Source organism: Pseudorca crassidens, chromosome 10 (assembly GCF_039906515.1).
Source record: "Pseudorca crassidens isolate mPseCra1 chromosome 10, mPseCra1.hap1, whole genome shotgun sequence".
In the NCBI taxonomy this organism is placed as follows: Eukaryota; Metazoa; Chordata; class Mammalia; order Artiodactyla; family Delphinidae; genus Pseudorca; species Pseudorca crassidens.
Window position 1 is genome coordinate 39603084 of NC_090305.1, and position 17804 is coordinate 39620887.

The window sequence follows — 17804 nt, forward strand, 5'->3', positions numbered from 1 at the left end:
GTATTTTTGATATATTTGTGGGGAGGAAGGTGATCTCCACATCTTATTCCTCCACCATCTTGAAGGTTCCCCCCCGCTCCCTTTTTTAATAGCCCTGGTGATTATACTGGGCTGTTCTAGATAATCCAGGATAATCTCCCTGTCTCAAGACCCTTGATTTTAACCACATTTGTAAAGTATCTTCTGCCACATAAGGTAACATATTCACAGGTTCTGTTGATTAATTGGGATGTGGACATCTTTAGGGAGCTATTACTCACCCTCTATTTCCGTTTTTCTGAGTGTTTTAAAAATCATGAATGGGTGTTTGTCAAATTTTTCTGCATCAATTGGTAAGATAATGTGATTTTTCTTCTTTAGCTTATTAATATGTTGGATTATATGGACTGATCTTCAAATATTGGTCAGCCTTGCAGCCCTGGAATGAACTTTACTTGGTTATGATGTATAATTCTTTTTATATATATCTGAATCCTATTAGCTAATATTTTGTTACAAATTTTTTTGTGTCTACATTCATGAGAGAAGTATTGTTTTCTATAGTATCTATAGTTTTGTTTTCTATAGTATCTATAGTTTTCTTTCTTTGTATTTCCTTTGTTGGTATTGGCATCAGGGTAATATTAGCTTATAGAATAAATGAATTAGAAAGCATTCATACACTTCTGTTTTCTGAAACAGATTGTGTAGAACTGGTATTAATTATTCTTTAAACATTTGGTAGAATTCTTCAGTGAAATCATCTGGGCTTAGAGTTTTTTTTTTAATTATGGATTCAATTTTTACAGTGCTACTCAAATTATCTATTTCACAGTGGGTGAGTTGTGATAGTGTATGTTTTTTGAGGAATTATTCTATTTAGTCTAAGTTGTTAAATTTACATGTTTAGAGTTAGTGCATAGTGTTCTGTTATCCTTCTGATGTCTGCAGGGTATGTAGCAGTAGCCATAGTTTTATCCCTGATATTGGTAATCTGTCTTCTCTCTCTTTTTTTTTTTCTTTGTCAGTTTAGCTACAGTTTTGTGAATTTTATTGATCATATCATAAAAGAAGCTCTTTGCTTCATTGGTTTTTTCCTACTTCCTGTTTTCATTTTCATTTATTTCTGCTTTTATCTCTATTATTTCCTTCCTTCTCCTTGCTTTGCATTTATTTTGCTCTTTTTTTGAGGTTCTTGAGGGTAGAAGCCTAGATTACTGATTTAAGACTTTTCCTCTTTCACAGCGTATGCATTTACTGCTATGAATTTCCTTCTCAGCACTACATTACCTTGTCCCACAAATTTGGGTATGTTGTATGTTCATTTTCATTCAGTTTAATATTTATTTTGATTCCCCTTGAGATTTATTTCTCTTTGACTCATGGATAACCTAGAAGTGTGTTATTGCCAAGTGTTTTAGAGAATTTTCTGTTATCTTTGTTATTGATTTCTACTTTGATTCTATTGTTTTTCAAGAACACACTGTGTATTATTTTAATTCTTCTAAATTTGTTGAGGTTTATTTTTGGCCCGGAATATGCTCTATCTTGGTATATGTTCCGTGGCCACTTATCCTGCTGTTGTTGGCCAAAGTGTTCTGTACTGTCAGTGAGATCCTGTTGGTTGATGGTGTTGAGTTCTTCTGTATCCTTGCTGATATTCTCTCTAGTTGTTCTACCAGCTGTTGACAGAGTTTCTAATTGAATTGAATCTCCAGCTCTATTTGTTGTATTGATATTAGTCTGCTTAGGCTGCCGTAATGATATACTGTAGAAATTTATTTCTCACAGTTCTGTAGGCTGGAAAGCCCCAGATCAAGTTCTAGGAGGGTCATTTTCTGGTGAGGAGTTTCTTCCTGACTTGTAGACAGTCACCTTCTTGCTGTGTTTTCACATGGCCTTTCCTTGGTGTCTGTGTCTGACGAGATTGATCTCTCTTTCTCTCTCTCTCTCTCTTTCTCTTCTTGTAAAGCCAGTAATCCTACTGAATTAGGATCTCACCCTTATGACCCAATTTAACCTTAATTACCTCCTAAACGCCCTATTTCCAAATACAGTCAAATTGGGAGTTAGGGCTTCAACATATGAATTTTGGAGGGGCACAGTTCAGTCCATAGCATCTGTGGATTTGTCTATTTCCCTTTTTAACTCAGTTTTTGCTTCACATATTTTACAGCTCTGTTGTTTGGTCCATACACATTTAGGATTGATATGTTTTCTTGGTGCATTGACCTTTAATCATTATATAGTACCGTCTTCTCTCTTATAATTTTCTTTGTTCTGAAGTCTACTTTATAAGATATTAACATAGCCATTCCTTTCTTTTTTTTTCCTGTACGCTGGCCTCTCACTGTTGTGGCCTCTCCCATTGCGGAGCACAGGTTCCAGACGCGCAGGCTCAGTGGCCATGGCTCATGGGCCCAGCCGCTCCACGGCATGTGGGATCTTCCCAGACCGGGGCACAAACCTGTGTCCTCTGCATCGGCAGGCGGACTCTCAACCACTGCGCCACCAGGGAACCCCCTCACTCCTTTCTTTTGATTAATGTTTGCATTATATATCTTTTTTCCATCCTTTTATTGTCAACCTGCCTATATTATTATTTGAGGTGGGTTTCTTATAGATAGCATATAGTTGGCTCATGTTTTTTAATCTCCTCCAGTGTTTTTTTTTTTTGTTTTTTTTTTTATTTATGACTGTGTTGGGTCTTCATTTCTGTGCAAGGGCTTTCTCTAGTTGTGGCAAGCGGGGGCCACTCTTCATCGCAGTGCGCGGGCCTCTCACTATCACGGCCTCTCTTGTTGCGGAGCACAGGCTCCAGACGCGCAGGCTCAGTAGTTGTGGCTCACGGGCCTAATTGCTCCGCGGCATGTGGGATCTTCCCAGACCAGGGCTCAAACCCGTGTCCCCTGCATTGGCAGGCAGATTCTCAACCACTGCGCCACCAGGGAAGCCCTCCTCCAGTCTTTCAATTGATGTTTTTAGACTGTTCAAATTTCATGTAATTATGATATGCTAGGGCTTAAGTCTGTCATTTAATTTTTTGTTTTCTAGTTATTCTATTTTCATTTTTCTATTTTTCCTGTCTCCCTGTGAGTTACTTGAAAACATTTTAAAATTCCATTTCTATTTATCTTAGTGTTTGTGAGTTTATCTCTTTGAATAACTCTTTTATTTAGTGTTTGCTCTAGGTTTACATATATACGTAACTCTCCACAGTCTATTGGTATCATCATTTACCAGTTCAAGTAATGTATAGAAACCTTACCTTGTTTTATATCCCCTCATCCTCCTCATTTAAAAGATAATTGTTTTAAACATTTCCTCTACGTGCGTTTTGAACGATATTAAACTGCGTTAGGATTTTGCTTCAACCATCAAACATAATTTAGAAAACTCCATAGGAGAAGGAAAGTCCATTGTATTACCCATATTTTTGCTTCATGTTTGTTCATCCTTCCCTGATGTTCCAAGGTTCATTTCTTTCTTTCTTCATTTCCTTTCTATTTAGAAAACTTTCACCATTCTATTAGGGTAGGTCTGCTGGTGACTAAGTTCCTTAGTTTTCCTTCATCTGAGAATGTTTTGATTCCTCTTCGTTCCTGGAGAATATTTTTGCAGGGTATAGAATTCTGGATTCACAGTTCTTTTCTTTCAGCACTGGAAAAATATCATACTACTTCCTTCTGGCCTCCACAATTCTGCTGAGAAATTCACTGTCATTCAAATTACTTTTCCCCTATAGGTAAGATGTCATTTTTCTCTCACTACTTTTAAGAATTTTTCCTTGGTCTTTCATTTTCAGAAATTTAATTGCGATGGTATCTTGGCATGGATTTCTTTTGGTTTATCTGGTTTGGGGTGTGCTCAGCTTCTTGATTCTGTAGGCTTGTGTCTCTTGCCAAATTTGGGGAATTTTCAGTCATTATTTCACGGATGGCTCTTTCAGCCCCACCCCCTTTCTGTCCTTCTGGGACTCTGATGACATACATGTTTGATCTTTTGTTAGGTCCCTGAGATTCTATTCATTTTTTTTCTAATCTATTTTCTCTGCTCTTCCAGTTGGGTAATTTCTGTTGTTCTGTCCTCTGGTTTGTGGTTTCGTCTCTTTCTTGTTTATTCTGCTGTTGAGCCCATCCGCTGAGATCTTCATTTTGGTTATTGTATTTGTCAAGAGCAGCCTCCTTATTGCCAGGTGATTGCAAGTTCCCCACTAGGCCTCCTCTGACGCCACCCCAGTTGGTTTGGGGCACCTTGTCACGTGGTGAGGGGGTACATCTAGGCTCCCCATTGGCCTTTGCTGGCCTGTGGATCGTGGGGCCACAGTTTTTTTTCTGTGATGTGTGGATGGACTAGAGCAGTTCGTGTCTAAAAGCTTTCTGTCTTGTTAGGCTACCTTTTTCTGGTCCTCTGGCTAGAGAGAGCAGGCTTTTGTTTGGGCTTTGTGCCCACTGGTGTTTCTGCCGGGGTTTTAGTTTTACTTGCAAGAATAGGGGAAGGTCTGTCTACTTGATCTTCCTGGAAGTAGAAGTTTGTTTACTTTTGATAGCTATTGTCAAGTTGTCCTTTGTTACATGTGGTGCAAACATTATTTTCAGTTTTTTTAATGGTGCATTTTGCTTTGCAGAAGTATTTGATTTTTATATAGTTGAATATATTAATCCTTAAGAAAATGGACTCGGAGTTATGTAACATGTTTGGGAAGACCTTTCTCATACCAAGATTATGAAAACAAAGTCTCTCATTTTCTTCTATCAATAGCTTTGTTGGGGGTTAATTTATTTTTTCATTTAAATATGTGAACCATCTGGAATTTATTTTGGTATAAGTAGGAATAGAAACGTCCCTGCGCCGTTTCCACCACTCCCATGGCTACGTGCTTTCCCAACTCCATTTACTGAATAATAAATATTTTATGGTGTTAGGGAATTTCTTTAATTTGGTACATGCTTGTTTATAACAGTGTTCCTAATAGCCGAGTCCCGAAAAAAGCAGTCACAGAGTTGCAGGGGGTGTGCCTCGCACTGGAGTTGAGACCCACGCCCCCGCAGCTGTTGGTTGGTAACGGCCGGTGCTGTGAGTTGGTGATACTGAAAGGTCAGCCAGCCCGTCCACTGGGCTTCGGGGGACCTAGACTCTCGCAGGGTCGGAAGCCAGAGGTGCCGAGGCTGACAAGAGGGCGTCCAGAACTGCCCTAGAAAGTGCTCCCGGGCAGAGCTCCGCCTCCTCAGTGGCCTGGTCGCTCAGCCTTCCGTCCTGACGCCCCGCTGCCCGGGTGCCTGGGCTACGGAGCATCTGTGAAGCGAGGTGAGGGGAGGAGCCCTGGTCCGTGTGCACTGCACCGTCCGCTCTACGACACCACCCGACTCCTGGCGGCTGCTTCCGCCTCCAGGTCCCGAGGAGGCCGGTGTGTAGACGCACTGAGCACAGCGAGTCAGAGGGGATGGGGAGGCAAGGGGTGGAGGCGGGCTGGACCGATGCCATCCTGTGGGACGTGTCCTGTCCACCCCTGCTGTGAGGCCACCCCACACAGTCCTCCCACCACTCCCTTCTGTCCTGCTCCAGCTTCCACTCGGTTAGCTGCAGCATGCCTGCGGCCCGGACGGCAGGCCCGGGCGCCAGGCGCGGGCGCCTGGCCCGGGCGCTCAGCGGGAACTGGTCTGTCTCCCCAACCCAGCAGGCCCCCAAGGCAGGATCAGCACTGCAGTCCTGGGGTTAGGCAGAGCGAGTCACACCTGATGCTGGTGAGTGGTGCCAGAAGGGATCGTGACGGTGGCAGTGTGTCCCGCGCCGTACCCGTTCCTGAGGAATGGTGACTCCAATTATGACCAAACCTCCTCTCTTGCTGTAACGTTTCTTCTGCCTAAGAAACTGGTGCCAAAGCCAGGGGGCAGAGGGGGGGTGAGGATGACGCCCCCGCCCCGTCTAGAACGTGAGGCCCTCCACCGGCCCTCAGTCTCCTCTCCCAGATTCAATGCAGTTTGGCCTGAGAAGCCCAAATCGGAAGAAGCTGGGTTTTGGTCCTCTCTCTGCTATTAGCTGGCTGGCTAAGAGAAAATCATTTCCCTGTTCTGGGCCTTGGTTTCTTCATAAATACAGTTGGGTATTGGGTGAGAATCAATGCTTTCCTTGTAAAGTCCTTTAACAAATGGAATATTTCTCAGAAACTCATGAGTTAGAGTGTGCAGAATTCGGCAGCTCAGGTTGAAGCAGGAGTGGGACCCGCGGCTCAGGATAGCTTGACACCACCCGACTAGATGGTTTCTAGGGGCCTCTCCAGCCGGCCCTGGGCAGGCGTCTTAACCTCTCTGAGCCTTGGCTTCCTTTTCTATAGAGACAATACCCAGCTAGGTGTGAGGGCTGATGGGGCGGGTTGCCTGTAAAGCTGCCAGCAGGGTTTGGAACACGGGTGCTCCACCAACGACGGGGATGTCAGTGTTGTTTGTGCCTTTCCAACCCTCCTTTGAATAGCAGCCCAGGCACCACCCGCTCTGGTTCTTCGAGCACTGCATCCCTCCCAGTCCCCACGGCCCGGGACTGTCTGATGGGTCTCACGGTGTGGCTTTGGGCTGGTAGCTAGTTGTGTCTGTTTAAAACTTAACCTTCACAATCTAACTGAGTTCCTGAAGGGAGCCTCTCCTTCCGTAGCTCTCAATCCCCACACTGCCTTGTACACCGACATTCAATAAGTATCTGTGGGTGACCAGCCCAGGCCAGGATGTGGCCCCTGCTTGGTGTTCAGACCGAGGAGGGGCAGGTGGATTGCAGGGCCCCTGCGCTGGAGCAGGGTTAATGATGACTAGAGAGGGCTGGACGGCGCGGAATCCCCAAACTTGTCCCAGCCAAACACAGCGGATCCTCGTTTCCACCCCGGAGCCAGCGGCTGGCCTGTGCCAGCACTTCTGCCGGAAAACAATCAAGAAACCTTCCAACTCAGACTCCACAAAGTAAGGTTGGTTTCATGTCGCTTCTCATTTATTAATTCAGTCTGTTCTAAGTTGTACAGTTACGAAAATAACAAAACCAAAGCCGAAAGCCCAGGAATATTTACACTCTCTCTCGTGTAGTGAGGTCAGTCTATGTTGTTGCACAGGTCGGTTATGTTTGGTACCACAAGATGTTTGTAATTTAGACAAAATTGGACAGATTAACAATTATATGTACAGTAAAATAAAAGGGGAAGTCATTCAAGTATCAAAATACAGAGACAAAGATTAAATAACGTTTTATTACAATTCAGTCCCATTGCCACACCATTAGCAACACCACTTTGTGAACTGCATCTGAGAGTTGTCCTGCAGGCCTGGGCATCACAACACAGGCCGAGGGCAGACCAGTCTGCTCAGCCCGAGACTTCTCCGGGGACTCCCCAGAGTCAAAGCTGGGGGCCCCGGGGGAACGCGAGCGTTGCAAATGCAGAGCCTGTCGGAGGGAAGCCCTGCTCGAAGTAGCTGCAAGCAGAAGGGCGGAGCAGAGAGCCTGTGGCCGGGCAGGTACTGACCTATCTCAGGTCCTGCCTGAACGGCCTGCACAGTTCAGAACGGGGCTGCCACACTGCAGGGCCTGTGCTCACGTGCAGAAGCAGGGCTTCTCTCCATGTGAAGCCTGTCCTGGTGTTAAAATTTTTCTTTCTAGGGGAGGGAGAGTACCTGTCCCGGAGGAGGAATAAAAAAAATATCTAGTCCCTTCCTTTCTTGGCTATTGAGAAATAAACCAAGCTCAAAACAAAATCCAGAGCCAGAGCAGATTAGCCAAGGCTTTCCAACATGAAACACCCTGAATAAATAAAGAAGATATAGCAGCTTCAAGGGGAGGAGACACCTACCTATGACTTAAAAATAAAGACAGCTTGAGGAACTCATCGTAGTGTCTACAGTTTTCTTTATGGACCCACCACCCACCAAGAGAGGGCTGCTTAGAGGAGACCGGCCTTCCTCAGGAGGAAGAGGGCACAGCACTCGCACTGCAGCAGGAGCCGCGGTTTACCCATCCAGCTCAGGGTTCCTCGTCCATACCTGGAAGGAAGTAGGGGCTGAATACTGCTCAGTGGAAGCCGACGGGCCCTGGAAGCAGCAGGACGTGAAGTCAGACTTCCCGGTATCGAGGTCCTTGTTTAGTACCGAGAAGGGCAGGATCAGTGAGAGGGGGTGTGACTCCCCAGGCCTGCGGTGTGGACGGCTCAGCAGAAAGGAAACCCACAGGGCCCAGCCTCAGGTCAGCAGGAAGACGCGGCCCAGCTTTCCACTGCTGGCCGACCACAGGGCTATGAAGGTGCGCCAGAGCGCTCCCTGCTCATTCACAGCCCCTGCCAGGAGAGAGAGAGGCGCTACTGAAGCCTGGACTACTGATCCTGGGACCAGACTGCGCTGTGCCAGCAAAGCGGAAGGTCTGCTCCGGCCCCGTGGGAGGAAAGGCTCTGCTCTGGAAGGTGCTGGACGGGCAGTTGACCTGGCCCAGCCTCACAGGAACAGTCCCTCTGGCTCTGCCTCCAGGAGGAGCAACGCAACCAAAGGTGAAAAGCAAAGCCAGCCAGCAGGAGGGCTCAGGCAGCAGCAGCGCCCAGATGCCAGCCTGCCCTGAAGGCCACACTTGGGGAGAATCAAACTGTCACCTGATTCAGCCTTCTCTACCCTTGGAGCCAGTGGGGAGCCCAGCAGCTGAAAGGATGACAATCAAACCGATAATTCAGAGAACCAAAGTGAGTCCTAATCACACAGACCTGATTAGACAAATCGCAAGTCAGTCAGCAGGCAGCCACCTCAGCCGACCTACCCGTCAATGCCCCAAACAAACAAAGCTGCTGCTTCTCCTTTCTGCCTCGACTCAGACAGTCTGAGGTCACCGGAGGGCCTGCGGCCAGGCAGCCCAGGGCAGCGCTCTGACCACCGCTGGGTCCGAGACAGAGGAGCAGCCCAGAGCTTGGGCACCGCGACCTGCCTGTGCATCTCCACGCGGCCCCAGACCTTCACGTTTGGAACCCCAGAAGCCTCTGCTTTTGCCAGACGCCTCTACGGGCTGCCCCCAGCTCCAGGCGGGGATGAGAAGCTGTGCAGCTCAGAAGGAAGAGCAGCTGACTGGCGGGTCTGTCGAGCCGATTCAATTCACCCACTACCTTCTCTCAGAGCTGCTCAAGCGCGCCAAGACCCCAGCCTGAGGACAGAGGCCCGCTGTCCTCTGACCCTGTGGCCATTGTCTAAAGACTGGCAGTTTAACCTAGAGGGTTGAGCCAAGTGTTGAAAGTTCATTTTATAAAAAAATTTTTTTCTATTAAAAAATGTTTTCTGGACAAGTCACTTCTTGGCTCTCTGGAGTTCCAACCTCATCTGCTAGAGGCCTGGAGGGCTGCTCCGCAACCAGGGCAGGGCTCACTCGGCGAGACCTGGCAGTGGCAGGCCCGGACCATGCAGCCGCGAGGAGGTCCTACGGGCAGTAGTGGGGCCTGCGTCTTCAAAGCTGCAGCTGAGACGGTGGTGGCGGTGGCGGCGGCGGCGGTGGGAGCCTGCACTCCCCATGGCTGTTTCCGCAGCACAGTTGGTTCCTCGGTGGCTCAGCTTGGCAGAAGCAAACACAACGGGGGGGAGGAAAGGGTTAACCAAAGGGGCCTGCACAAGGTGGAGGAAACGGAAAGGAAACACGGAAGCAGAACAGAAGGTCCCTTACAGCCTCCCCTGAGCACCCTCCGTGGCTCAGCGCATCTGCTTGGAAGGCACGAGGACAGGCAGGCAGGAGGACTCACCCCGGTTTGTCGACTTGGGTTTCAACTCATAAAGCAACCGCTGCAACTTACTGGCTCTCATACTGGGCCACGCTACGTGTACAGTGCTTCTTCCCACGGAAACTGGCTCTCCTCTCCCGCCATCTAAGCTGACATGCCCTCACGCGAGAACGTGGGCCTTCTGAAAGCCTCAACTCCACCATCCCAGCTGCTGAACTGCTTTGAGGTGATGGACTCCTTCTCAGGAGTCAAGAGGCTGAGGGCGGTCGATCAGGGAAGGGACCGGGTGCCAGCTGACTATCTCTGGTCCCCACACTGTGGAGAAGCATCAGAAAGCTCCTGGAGGACAACGGATGTTGCTCGGCCCAGGTCCCTGTCCTTGAGCAGCTCCGTTCTGAGGGAAGAAGGTGCACAGTGTGTGCAGGGCACTGGCCTCCCTCCTGCTGGCTCCTACAGGAAGGCCTTCCTCTTCCTCGAGCCAGACTCCAGAGCCAGCCGGGGACTCCCTGGTGAAGACGTGAGGAGCCATCCCATTCCTTGCAGTGCAAGACCCATCAGGACCAAGACACCTGCTGTGTGGAGCCAGCCTGTGGGTGTTCAGTCGCTCAGAGCCCCAGGCTTTGGAGTCAGGCATGTGCTCTAGGACCTGGCACAGACCCTGGGCCCTCACAGAAAGAGTTCTGACCCTGTTCAAGCCACATCGCAGAGCTGAGGGTCTCACAGGGGGAGGCCAGCAATCTTAAGAGGGATGGGCCGCAGGCCAGCTGTTAGCAGAGCGCAAGGGGATTCTGGCCCCAGGTGGTCACAGTGGTTGGTTGTGTCAGGAAAGGTGCAGTTAGCTCTTGGCAACGGCACCCAGCCGTGGCTCGGAAGACGGGAGAGGAGAGCCGACAGGGAGCCCCGGCCGATCGGAGGGAGCAGCCTCCAGTGCCGAGTGGACTCCGCCCGGAGACTGCCCCCGCCTCAGGAGCCATGGTGCCCGCCCGCTGAGGCCCTCTTGGTGCCCACCTCAAAGGCACCTTGCCCCCCCGCCAAGCTGTCCTCGCCCAAGGGGGGAATTCACAGTGTCCGGTGGTGTTAGGTGCAAGCTGAGAGTGTGCAGTGTCTAAAGCTGCCGCCCCAGGAGGAGAGGTCCCAGGGGGGGTGGGACCTTGGCGTCAGCAGCTGGAAGGAGAGTTGAGAAGAGCAGAAGGACGGACGGCAAGGCACATGAGACTAGTGGAGACGGGGTGGGTGCTTAGAAGATAGTGGTCTCATACTTGGTGCTGAGGCTCCGCTTAGAGTCTGGTTTGGGGTCCACAACCCAGGAGACGCTGGCATGGGACTGGGCATCTGGGTCCATATCGGGCGGTTCCAGCTGCTGAGGAAGAGGGTGAAGAGTCAGAGGGAGCGCTGCACCTGGGCCAGGGGTCAACGGGGCCCGCTGTCCCCCGCCTCCCGGGCCATGCTGACGTCAGTACCCCACGGGAGAGGCCCTGTTCTCCTCAGCCAAAGAGCAAGCTCCCTGGGGTGGGGTGGCAGAAAGGGGACCTTCCCTGGAGCATCACGGGAGGGCCGCCTCTGAGCTCTCCAGGGGCAACTTCTCCTGGGGGTTTCTTGGAGCGGCTCAGTTAAAGGAGCCTTGCCCTACCTAAGCATCGAGCACTAAGCCCCAAAGCTGTTCTCGGTGGCAGGAAGCGGGTAAGGGGTTTGGAAACCCCAAACCTCGGGTCCCTCTGGCAGGGCCAGAGAGCTCACCCCGGGCAAGACCACAGCGGGCACCCATGAGCTCTGGAGAGAGGAGGACACACAGCAGAGAAACAGAGGCTCCAGCACAGACAGGGATGGTGGGACGGCAGCTCAGGAAAGACGGGCATGCAGGCGGGGCCGGGGGCGGGGCACCAGAGTCTCAGAGAGCTCACGGTCACTTCGGGGAGACTGACACACAGACAGCAGGAGGTGCAGAGACCTTGACTCCAGGACTAACAGACGGCAGCGGGAGGTAAGAAGGACGATGGGTGGGGCAGGTGTGACAGTAACAACAGCGACTATCAGGGGGCAGCAGCACCTGGGGTGCAGAGCAAAGCAGACACAGACACGGGGTGGCGTTACGGAGGCCGCCTCGCACGGGCCCGTGTCCTGAGGGGCTGGCCACCTGAAGCGTGAGAAGACCCTCCTTGCGCCCGCTCCACCCCGAGCCCTCAAATCCCGGGGCCCACGTACTGCTGACTTCCTCATGCCGACCCGAGGCTTAGGCACCGGTTTGGAAGATTTTGTTTCGATCATCTCGGCGGCAGAGGCCCCCATTGGCCTGGACTTCTGGGCCTGTAGGGCCAGCTGATAGGCCACCTCGAACGCCTGCCCCAGTGTCAGGATGATCTCATAGGTCAGGTTCTGGGAGAAAACAGCACAACGTGAGAGATGGGATGGAGGAACCACTGCCTCTCACGCCTGCCCTGGCCTCATGCCCCTGAGCACAGGCCAGGCAGCACTGCACAGGTAACAAGAGTGCAGGGAATCCGCTGGAACGCTTGCTTTGAAAGCAGAAGTTTGTCCCGAGGTGACTGATACATTAGGGAACAATCTGAAGAAAACACACACTTTGTGTTTCCTCATGTGTGATTTCATTGGAGAGAAACACGAGGCGAATGCAAAGACTCCCCTGCTGACCCCCGTTGCCTGGGAATACACAGCATACATGCCACCCCCACCTGGCAGCTCAACTTCCCCACGGGACCCACCCCTGACAGTAACGATCAAGCAGCAGCTCTTCCCAGGGCCACCCGGCCCGCGCCGTCCCCTCCATCCGTGCACCCCTCTGTCCTCTGTTCCTCCTCTTTCTCTCTCCGTCTGGCACACAGGCTGGCAGGAGTGAGGCACATGCTTCCACAAGCCGACTTCGGGTCCTTCTCGAGGCAGAGCGCCGTGTTTATGTAGCATTTATGTATTTCTTAACCATTTAACATGGATAAAATGGTGTGGGTGTTCGTATTAGGTTCCTGAGGGCTGTGCCCCCTGCCTCATCTCCCCATGAGCCTTGGTGCTTCCCGTGTGGTTTCAGGGTGTGGTGCTCTCTAGGAGCACAGACGCCACGTTACAGCAGAACTGACTGATGTGGGAAGATGAGCTACAGGTAAGAGTAGCGGGAAGGATGTGTCCTGGGAGGATTTCCTCATTTCATCTTCAGAACCACCCCGTGAAGTCGGTTACACTCTATCCCCTTTGCGCGGACGAGGAGCCGGGGTCACACAGCTAGCTAGTGGCAGAGCCAGGAGGCTGCAAGCATAGAGCTCCCGGGCGAGGCCGGGAAGACCCTGGAACCAGCTACTCTCACAGGGGCAGCAGGGACCTGGACAAAGGTGTTGTCTCAGGGCAGCCACCATGGTCACTCATCCACTCCCTGTGGGCAGCACGTGTGACCACTCCCCTCAGCCCAGCAGCGCCAGAACCCCACCTAAGCTGGGATATGGGCGAAGAAAACTTACTGTCCCCAAGAGGGAGCTGGAGGGCTTTTCAGGGAGATGGCCCAGCTGGAGGGCGGGAGTTAGGATGGATGGTCGACCAAGAGCCTAGGGAGATGAAGCCTTGGCTGACCTGACAGACACGCAGCCGGAAGCAGGAAAGCCTCTGTCAACTAGAACCCTGGACGAGCCACTGTCATCCTGTGTGCTTTAGTCTCAGTGCCAGATAGAGGGGGCTGGAGTGATGTTCATTCTTGAACAGACCTTTGCTAAGTGCCAGCCGGGTGCCAGGACCCACTGCACTGGGGCTGTCGCAGGACCCCCCACCGTGCCCAGCTGCGGACTCCACCCACCACGTCCACCGTGCTGAAAACGTGGCAATAGTGGTGGCTGGTCTGCAGGTCCTTGGTGATGTAGGCGAAGGTACAGAGGTCCTCTGGGTCCTGGGCTGCACAGGAAATGTTCCGGATCTCGTGCTCTGCGATGACGTTCTGCAGGGAAAACAGGGTCTGGAATTCTTGGGCTCCCTGAGGGCACACCCTAGTCCCTTCACCATTGCCACCTTCCTGTCCCATCCTAGCGTCAGCCAAGCACCACTTCCCCATCTCTTCGCGGTGGGGGTGGGGGTGGCACCTCACCTTGTCTGATTTAGGGTTGGGGTCTCCACCCTTGACCATGGCAACTGAGGGAGCAAATGTTCACACCCAGCCCACTCTGCTCTCCAGGTGGGATCCCAAGCACAGGGCCTGGGGGTGCCCTAAGCTCACTAAGTGCATCACAGCGTTAAAGGCCCATGAGCAGGTAAGTGGCCAGTGGAGCCCATGCTGGGGAAGATAAGCTGTCCCTCGGGCGGGGCCCTGGGAACCAGGATACGTGGGTGCGTGAGAGACAAGTACCCCCCCCCAGGGAAGATACCCAGCTGACCAGGAGGGGGGTGTGTGTGGGGAGGAAGGGTGCCCCCTCCTCCCTCAACAGCAGCTGTGGGAAGCACACCTTGTTGGAGGCGTCGATGAACTTGACACCTTTGTAGGTGATGGAGAGGATGATGGTGGGGATCTTCTTCATGTGCTCCGTGGATTTCTACAGGAAACGGGAGGCCTGTCAACTCACCTTCTCGGGGCCTCCCTCAGCCGCACGCAGCGTGGCAGGGCCCCCATGGCTGCAGGCGGTGCCGCCCCCACGGTAACCTACCCGCATCTTGGCACAGGCGTCTTGCGTGGATTCTGTCCCTCGTAGATCTTTGATCAACATGGAGCCCAGATACTGTGGGAGCGAGCAGTGGCCCGGCTTAGGAGTCCTGCGTTACCACACAGGGCCACCAGCCAATCTGGGACCACAGTCAGGGGGCTCCCTCTCCCAGTGACTCTCTTCCCCCATCCTGGCCAGTGAGTCCCCCTTCCCCCAGGTGCTGGGAGCAGCTGAGGAGTGGAGAACACCACGGGGGCCCTGGGTCCGGCCAGCATGGAAAGCAGGAGACTGGCCAGGCTGGGAGGGCAGAGGCTACTCACATTGGCTTCATAGCCGCAGGACTCGAAGATGAGTTTCTCCGGCTGGTGTTGCCAACTCTGCACAGGGGCATAGGGGGCAGCCAGGCTTGGGGGCCGAAGGGTCAGCTTGGCCTCTCGGTGCTCTTCCTGCAGAACACGTGGGGTCACAGGTCAGCTCGCCTGCTCAAGGGGTTCCCAGGCTCCCTCCCGGGTTCTACCTCCGGGAGCTCCAGGCCGGAGGCAGACAAGCCATTCCAATGCGCTGGGGCGGAGGTGAGGCCTGTCTATGCCAGAGAACTGGTGAAGCAGGGACCTCAGCTGCCCGCCCACCCGGGAGCAGCTCAGCAGGGAAGGCTCTGGTGTCTGAGATGGGTGTAGATCTGATCCTGGGGTGGGGAGTCGGGGAAGTATCCGTGGCCAGGGATGCACTTGACAGGGATCCTCATGGCACGAGCTGGGGTGTGGGGGAGGGGTGGGAGGCCACCACGGGCCAGGTGCCAGGCGATGGGGTCCTTAACTAGGCTGCTGGTGGAAGGAATGGGGAGGAGGGGAAAATTCAGGAAATTTATGACTTCCATTCCCAGCAATATGCAAAGTCTCTCAATACAGAGCAACTAAAACTGCTGGACGATGTGTTTTTTAAATCTTGTAAAATTCATGGTCGTACTTGTGGAAAGGTGAGGGGAATCCCCAGAGGCCAGAACCGAGAAATATGAGTCACGAGAGAAAACAGAGCGAAGCTAGGGCTCACCCTGCGGGGACAAGGGACACCCAGCAATCTGTGTCTAACAGGCCAAGACGGGGGCGAGACAAAAAGCCTGCGGTCCGTGCAAGGCGGGAGGGAGGACGGGCAAGTCGAATAAATGCGAGAGCCCTGAAAGCAGTGCCCTGGGCGGTGGGCTGGGAGCCCTGTCCTGCCAAGAGGAATGAGGGGACCCCGTCTGTGGCTCCCTCCCGCCCACCTGGATCCTGAAGCGCTCGGCCCGAGAGGGCACCGTAGGGTCTTGGAGACTGTCGTGCCGCCTCCTGCCCGTGTCCCCAGAAGGCAGCAGCAGATCAGCCGACCGGCCGGTGCAGGAGTCATTCTGGCTCAGGGGGGACGACGTCTGCGAGAGCAAGTCTTGGCACTGCAGCAGGAAGAAATCCAGGTGAGATTTGAGACTCATCAGGCCAGTCCTTAGGCTGTAGGTGTCAGCCAATCCTCGGGCTGTCAGGGCCCAGCTTGGGCAGGAGAATCAGTGAGAACAGGCACGAGCTGGAGGCCAGCACCCAGTGTGGAAACGGGCCGCTGGGCCCACCGTGGGTACAGTCAAAGTGACCAGATTCTTCCAGCCAGGAACCCCTAACAGCCGGGTCCTGCAGGTGAGCACCCGGGTGACGAGAGCACCCTCCGGCCTGGTTTAGGGCTGGGAGGCGATCTCTAGTTTATAAAATCGTCTGTCACAACTGATCGCAGGTCCTGGGGGCATGTGACCAAATCCAAAAGTCTTTCCTAAGAAAACACATAGCACTGCTGGTTGGCACCCAGAGGCCTCACAAAGAGTATGAATCAGTCTTCACTTTCCATATCTGAATGTCAGCTGAGTCTGGTCCTCAGAACCAGCCTGGGCCCCAGCCTTCTCATGCGTAAGAGGAGGATAAAATAACGCCCACTTTGAGGCTGCCATAAACGGGCTGAGGCTTGGAGCCCAGGGCCCACCCCATCCACTGGCAGCCACGCAGCTCCGCGGGTTTGGGGAGACTCATCCTGAACCACAGGCTCACAGTCTAACCCACTTTTCAGTCAGAGATTACCTGCCTTGAGCAACAAAGCATCTCTGAGGTTTTTAAAATCACAGGGATTTTCCTTCAGAAGATGGGGAGGGCCCTGGTCCCTCCGTGTGTTCCAGGCTTTGTCTCGGGTTCACGTCAGGCTGCCCGAGAGGGGGCCCCTCTGACCCACCCCTGCCCACCACCCCGGGCACAGCTCAACCGGACGTTCAGACATGGCCCCAGCCGTCTGGGATTTGGGTGTTTGTTTTCCTACTTTTGCCAACATTTGGCCCCAACACTGGGAAGGGAGGGATCAGTTGCTCCTCGACTGCAGAGGTGACGCTGTCTCTGAAGAACTCCCAGAGAATTCTCCTCAGTTCCTAACAACACACAGCGCATACAAACATCCCTTCCCACCCGCCCCAACTCACTCTCAGCTGGGAAAACCGGGGGGGCTTCTGGGGCGGCTCCTCGTAGGGTCTGTCTGCCAGGGAGGCGATGATGCGCTTGCGATGGCCGAGCAGGTGCACCTTTAGGACCTGGGCAGGGGCGGGGAGAGGAAGGTCAGGCGGCAACTGGGCCCCCAGCCCCCAGCCCTCACCCCCACGGGCCATGCTGGCAGCCCAGGGACACTCACAGCAGGGCTGTACTCACGTTGACAAGCTCCAGCTCCCAGAGGTTCTTCACAGTGTCAATGGAGCTGTAGCCACTCGACAGGAAGGAAGGGACATAGTCCTGCAGGCCCAGGGAGACCAGCCAGGAGCGCACTGACAGGGGGCTGTTCCCATCATAGCCCAGAGCCTTCACCTGTGGGGCGAGGGCAGGAGGCGGGACTAACATCTCAGCACTTGGGACGAGGACCCTGGGGACCATGGGGACGCAGGCCGGTTCACTCAGACCACAACAGAGGCTGAGGCTGAGGCTGGAGTAGGTATGGGACAGCTCCTGAGGACCAACGAGGGGCCTGTGTCCTAGCATCCCCGAGTCGCTCCACTCACACAGCCTTCTCTACCTCAGCTCTGGTCTCGGGCCCCATCTGGGGACTGCCAGGGCACCCCAGGTCTGGGAAAGGTGCCCTGTCAGGTAAGGCTAGATGGGGAGGAGGGTTTGTGGAGGCCCCTACTGTGCTCTGACAAGATCACAGACCTGGTAGGACAAGAAAATGGTGTGTGTCTGTGAAGCGGCCACTGGCCTCACTGCTAGGACTCATTAGTGCTTCCTGAGCTCTGGGCAAGTGGAAGAGACAAGGGGACTCTGTGCCAGCAGAGCTGAGGAGAGGCTCAGGCCTACCAGCCACAGCTCCCCAGGAGGCAGAGACTGCTTCCTCTGCTGCCCCGAGGGCCCCGGGCCTCCTGGGGAGGGCCTGGTCTCAGGCGACAGGGCAAGCCTGTGGGCACCAGGCTCTGCGCCAGGCAGATGCCTGCAATGCCG

General features: G+C 53.2%; 1 protein-coding gene across 15 annotated transcripts in view; it reads right to left on the reverse strand.

The window, feature by feature from the left end:
* Nucleotides 1-6932: 6932 nt before the first annotated feature.
* Nucleotides 6933-17804, reverse strand: part of ANKS1A (ankyrin repeat and sterile alpha motif domain containing 1A) — a 188735-nt gene continuing 177863 nt past the window's right edge. For 10 of the 15 annotated variants that reach the window (XM_067753234.1, XM_067753232.1, XM_067753231.1 and 7 more), the window contains 9 exons: nt 17028-17180; nt 16805-16912; nt 15584-15748; nt 14643-14768; nt 14326-14397; nt 14128-14214; nt 13488-13625; nt 11897-12067; nt 9537-11054 (listed from right to left, as the gene is read on the reverse strand). In XM_067753234.1, coding sequence (XP_067609335.1) covers nt 10932-11054; nt 11897-12067; nt 13488-13625; nt 14128-14214; nt 14326-14397; nt 14643-14768; nt 15584-15748; nt 16805-16912; nt 17028-17180 — 1143 coding nt within the window. In that variant the 3' untranslated portion in view covers nt 9537-10931. The other 5 variants (XM_067753236.1, XM_067753233.1, XM_067753228.1 and 2 more) reach the window with 3 other exon arrangements.